At 66.4% G+C, this 5,743-nt stretch overlaps 1 protein-coding gene across 1 annotated transcript; it reads left to right on the forward strand.

The window, feature by feature from the left end:
* The first annotated feature begins 1,043 nt into the window (after window positions 1-1,043).
* Window positions 1,044-2,958, forward strand: LOC125924360 (ly6/PLAUR domain-containing protein 2-like). Its single transcript, XM_049632845.1, has 3 exons — window positions 1,044-1,170; window positions 2,138-2,257; window positions 2,686-2,958. The coding sequence occupies exons 1-3, from the start codon at window positions 1,110-1,112 to the stop codon at window positions 2,889-2,891; spliced, it is 387 nt and encodes a 128-aa protein (XP_049488802.1). The 5' UTR covers window positions 1,044-1,109; the 3' UTR covers window positions 2,892-2,958.
* The last annotated feature ends 2,785 nt before the right edge of the window (window positions 2,959-5,743 follow it).

Here is a 5,743-nt window from a genome sequence, read left to right on the forward strand (position 1 = left end):
CGGTGCATGTGAGTGTGCACGTGTGCGGGTTTGTGAGTGCATGTGTGCGCGTGCGAGAGTGCACACGAGTGTGTGTGTCTGGTACGCATGTGTGCACACAGTGAGTGTGCACTGTGTATGTGAGCGTGCATGCGTGTGCAGGTTTGTGAGCGCATGTGTGCGCGTGCAAGAGTGCACACGAGTGCGTGTGCACGTGAGTGTGCACTGTGTATGTGAGTGTGCACACGTGTGCAGGTTTGTGAGTGCATGTGTGCGCGTGCGAGAGTGCACACGAGTGTGTGCGTGTGCATGTGTCTGGCACGCATGTGTGCATGTGAGTATACGGGAGGAGCAGTGGCTGGAGCCACACTCGAGTCCTGTCCCAGCCTTGGGCAAGGCCCTTCCCATCAACTTCCTGACCTGCGCTGGGGCCCCGTGAGCCCTGCCGGAGGGGCAGACCCTTTGGCCCCATTAGAGATCAAGGTGTGCCCGCCCCTCCAGTGGACACCGGGATTAGCGTCCCCAAGGCGACCCTGGCCCTTTCCCACCTCCAACCTCCGTCCAGGCCCTTTCTGTTGACCCGGCACCTTCCTGTCTTTGTCCCCTTAAGCCTCCGAGTACACTGTGGCTGGTTGTCCAGGCGGCAGTCCGCCCCCATCACTGTGCCCCACGAGGGGGCGTCCCGGGGCACCCTGGTAGCATTGGAACCCAGAGCCCCTAGACCCGGACTCGGCCCTGGAGATAGGCATGGGGACCCAAGGCGGAAAGGGTGCCAGGCAGAGGCAGGAATGGGGGAGGAAGGAGAAGATAGGGGGCCCAGGTAAGGGAGTCACAGGGAGGTGAGGCCCCCAAACAGCAGGGAGGGGTCATCAGGGGTAGGGAGGGGTCCCAGGCTGTGAGAGGTACAGGAGTGGGGAAGGGGACAGGGAGGGCGGGAGGAGTGGGGTGTTGGGTGGAGGCGGGAGGGGCCCCAGGGGGCGGGGGGTGGGTCTCCACACCCCAGCCGCCCACAGGAAACCCAATTGCACTAATCTGCTCGGCTGACCGGTCGGGTGGCTGCGCCGGTGTCTGCTGTCCCCGCGGGCAGGCCGAGGGTGAGGGAGCAGTGGCTGCGGCGTGAGGACTGGACCATGAGTGGGGCACGGCCGGTGCTGCTGGTGCTGGTGCTGGCGGCCTGCAGGGGCGAGCTCGGTGAGGGGTGCGGGCAGAGGGGCCCGAGCAGAGGCGAGGCGGGGCGGGGAGGGGGGTGAGTGCAGGGGGAAGGGCAGGGCCCTCAGCCCAAGCGAGGGAGAGGTGGGTGCAGTACCAAAGGGCCTGCGCCCAGGGCTGGGACTGGCTGGGTGGGCTGGGGCGGCAGCAGAGGCCCCGGGTGCCAGCTGGGGACCTGCCTGTCACTGGGGGCCTCGGGCCGCAGAGGGCACCGTCAGAATCGTGCTCCCTGGTTCCGGGGCCACGGTGGAGGCGGGCCTTGGGAGGCGTCTTGGGAAGACCAGGAAGGCTCTGGGAGGTCCGAGAGACCAGCTAGGGGAGACACCCCAGCCCCTCGGGGCCCCCACACCCAACCAGGAAAGGAGCTGGGCGGAGGGGAAACTGAGGTCAACCTGAAGACACAGGGCCACACGGTGGGGGAGAGGGCCCTGCGGCCTCACTGGGCTGGGCGGCCAGGCCCAGCTGGGCTCCTGCGGTGGGACGGGACCCAGCAGAGGAGAGGAGGGCAGCACACCCGGGGGCCCCCCCGGCCTGACCTGCCTGGCCTCTGGGGCCATGGCTCTCCCCGCCTCTGCTAAGCCGATGCCTGTGGATGCACGCAGCCCGCACCCCTCCTCACTTGTTCCCGAGGCCCCACTGCACCCCTCGGTCGGGTGCTGCTCTCTGCTGATGAGGACCCCGAGGGGGTGTCCGGCCGCACCAAGGCCCTCCCTGACCCTGCAGGCCCCCCCTCAACGCCTCCAGAGCTGCCCGGTCCCCACCTCGGCCCGCCTCCCCTGGGAGTACACCTTGTCCCCAACCTCCTGCCCAAACCTCCTGAATCCTCCCAGAGTTTCGGTGGGCGGGCACCCCCCGGGGGGCGTCATCCCCCTCAAACCCGGGCCTCCAGGACAGAGGGCTGGGGAGGCGCAGGGCCTGCCTGACGCGTCCTGTGCCGCTTCTCACCCAGTGGGGGCCCTGAGATGCTACACCTGTCACGAGCCCACCAGTGTGTCCAGCTGCGTCACCATCGCCACCTGCGGTGTCAACGAAACCATGTGCAAGACCACCCTCTACTCCTTGGAGATAGGTCAGTGGGGGCTGGGCGGGGCAGGGCTGGGGTCCCAGGGTCAGAGCTGCCTCCCGGGTGTCACCCCTGGCCAGCTGTGGGGGCCCCGTGCACAGCGCGCAGCCACGGCCCCAGCCGTTTTGCAAAAAGGGCTTTTGGTGGAAGCCCTTCGCCGCCCCCCCCCGCCCCTGCCCCCCTCTTTCCTTTAACGGAAACGCGCCTTCAGCCTTGCTCGAGGCACCTGGAGAGGAACTGCCTCATCCAGCCGGGAATCCCCGTGTCAGCCGCTGCGTCCCTGGCACGTAGGACCCCCACGGTGGCGGAAGCAAAGAGGAGGGGGACTGAGGTGCAGCAGTGACCCCCACCCCCACCACCACCCCGGGGTCACGGGGCCAGGCCTGGGGGCCCTGGGGTTCGGGAGCTGACCGGGCCCCCAACGTGGCCCACAGTGTACCCCTTCCTGGGGGACTCCACGGTGACCAAGTCCTGCTCCAGCAAGTGCGTGCCCTCGGACGTGGACGGCATCGGCCAGACGCGGCCCGTGTCCTGCTGTAACAACGAGCTGTGCAACGTGGGCGGGGCGCCCGCCCTGGACGGCCGCCGCAGCCTGGCCTTCGTGCTGGCGCTCCTCCTGCTCTGGAGCTTTGGACCCTAGAGCCCTCCCCCCCCCCCACCCACACCCCTGCAAGCCAGCCCCAACCGCTCTTGAAGAAGCACCACCCCTGCACCAGGCGTCCTGTGTCTGCTTTTGGGTGCCCTGCCCCCGGGGGCCCGGGGGCCTACAGCTGCGTCTCCGGCTCCGTCAGCCTCGTCCTGTGTCCCCCGCGGTCCCTCCCCAGCCCCTCCCCTCCCCTCCCGGTCTGCCTCTGGGCTGTCTCTAGGGGCCTCCTCTCCACGTCCCATGACGTGGTAAGCGAGGACGGTCACTAGGCCTGTGACACCCACGCAAACCCTGTGGGGGAGGAGGCCTGACTGGGGTGGGGCAGAGAGGGGGACCCCGCAGGCAGGGCAGCACCTGCCTGCCAGGGCCGGGTCACCGGTGGCTTCTCGGAGGAGGGGCCCTCAAGGCCAGGCTTTGGATGACCGAGACATTGGTTGGGTAGAGGAGGGCAGGCCAGGCGGAAGGAAGCCCCGGGCAGGAAGAGTAACCTGGGATCGGGGATCCGTCCACGAAGCCCCCACCGCCCGCTCACCTGGCCCCCGGGCAGGGCCCTTCCCTGCCCGTGCTGACACGGTCCCCTATGTTGGGTGGCGGAGAGGGCCACCAGGCACGTTCTGCCTTCTCCGGGCTCGCCAGGCCCCGCTCCCTGGGTGCCCGGGGTGGCCCAACTCCAACGCGGAGGGGACCTTCATTCCACCGCGGCCTCGGGCCAGCCCAGAATCCTCCAGACATCTTCCCAGGAGTCACCTGTCCGGCAGGCCTCTGGTCCCCAGGGACCCCCAGGCCTGCACCTGTGTTGGGACTCGATGCTCTCACATACACACACACGTTTGTGCGCACACGTGCGGTCCTGGGGCACACATGGCAAGGGCCCCGTGCCTGAGGAAGGCAGGCCCCAGCCCCCACCCCTGCCCAGTGCTGACCTGCCCCCAGGGCCACCTGAGGGAGGTGAGAAGGGGAGGGGAGGGCCCTCAGTCACCCCGTTCCCCCGGCCTCTCCTGGGCCCCTGGTGAGCTGGCTCAGTCCTGGGAGGGGACACGGCACCAGCGTCCCGCCACGCTGAGATGGGGCCGGGAAGGCCCCCATCTAGTGTGCCAGCGCGCTCCCCGTGGGCCCGTGGCCCCGAGCCCAGAGAGCCCTCACAAGCAGCCATCACCCCTCCCGGGGCTTCCTGCTCTTGGATGGGGGACGGCAGCAGCCAGGACCTGAAGCAGTTCTGTCCGGGGGTGAAGGACACCCCACGCCTCTGAGAGAGGAGACGCAGGGCCTGAAGGCCCCAGATCCCCAGGACCCCAGGACCCCCAGACCTCTGCTTCTTGTGACATGATGTGCAGTCTCAGGGGCTCTGTGGTCCTGAGCCAGCTCCTGGGGGACAGGACGCCCACAGCCCAGCAAGCCCCACCCAAGTGGCCAGCACGGACTGGCCACGTAGCATGACCACCACCCTCCAGAGAGCCCAGGCAGACTCCAGGAACAGCAGGGAACTCGGAGGTCAAGAACGGTCTCCCTTTGGGGGTTAACTCTGAGCTCAGACTTGGTCACGAAGGAGGCGCTGTCCACATCCATTCAACACACCCCTCACCTGGCTTTTCTCGCGTGTCTCACAAAAGCGAGGAGAGTGGTGGGGACTTGAGACTTACAGCCTGGGCTGAGACTCGATACACACACACACACACACACACACAGCCTTCCAGCCAAACACGGGAAAGCTGTGCGCCCCTGTCCTGGCTGTGCCCCTCCACCCTCTCCCGCCTCTGCCCCTCCTCCCTCTCCCGCCTCTGCGGGCGGCAGAGCACCCTCTCTGCCGTCCACACCTCCCAGGCTTTCCCTGCCTGGGCAGGGGCTCTGCCATGCCACATCCACCACCACTCCCTCGTCTTTACGGCTGCCCTCGCGGCCGACGACGCTCCGCCTGGTTTACAGCTGAAAGAAAGGGGGTCAGAGGGGCTTATGGTCACGCTCAGGACCCACTCAGGCTGCCAGGCTCCACACCAGACACTCCCCGGCTCCTCTCGCAACATCCTGGGCGCGACTGTGGACCAAGCCCTGGGGAAGGGCTGCCCCTGCTGCTGCCTGTGCCTGCACCTGCCAAGTGTGGCCCAATTGATGGTTTGCAGCAACCGTGGTCTCTTCCTTCCCAAGTAACGCCCTCCCTTTGTTTCCTCGGTCCACAAGGCCAGCTCACGCCTGCCCTCGAAACTGCCCTGGGTCCTTGGGCCCATCCTACAAACAGGAATGCAAAGTCCAGCGGGGCAAGGGAGTCACCCCAAGGCCACACACGGAGTCAGCAGCAAATCCAAGACCAAAACCCAGGCCTCCTGAGTGCCAGGCAAAGCTCCTCCCAGCATGCTGTCCCTTCTGGAGACTGGGATGTGACTCCGTACCCTACAGTAGGGCTCACCCACCCTCCACCACTCTGCCTGCTACACATTCACACTCCTTCATCTGCCGGGTACCCCCCCATCTACTCACCTCCTGCCTCCCCCCATCGCCCTCCCTCCACTCACGCACTGCCTTCTACCCATCCACTCCTTCAAACATCACCCACCCCCCCACCCATTCACTAATCCTTCTACACATCCACCCACCCATCCATCTACCCACCCATCTACTCATCCATCCACCTACCTGCCCATTCACACATCCGTCTACACATCCACCCATCCATCCATCTACCCACCCATCTACTCATCCATCCATCTACCTGCCCATTCACACATCCGTCTACACATCCACCCATCCATCCATCTACCCTCCCATCTACTCACCCATCCATCCACCTGCCCATTCACTCATCCATCTACACATCCACCCATCCATCTACCCACCCATCTACTCATCCATCC

The sequence above is a fragment of the Panthera uncia genome, chromosome F2 (genome assembly GCF_023721935.1).
Source record: "Panthera uncia isolate 11264 chromosome F2, Puncia_PCG_1.0, whole genome shotgun sequence".
NCBI lineage: Eukaryota > Metazoa > Chordata > Mammalia > Carnivora > Felidae > Panthera > Panthera uncia.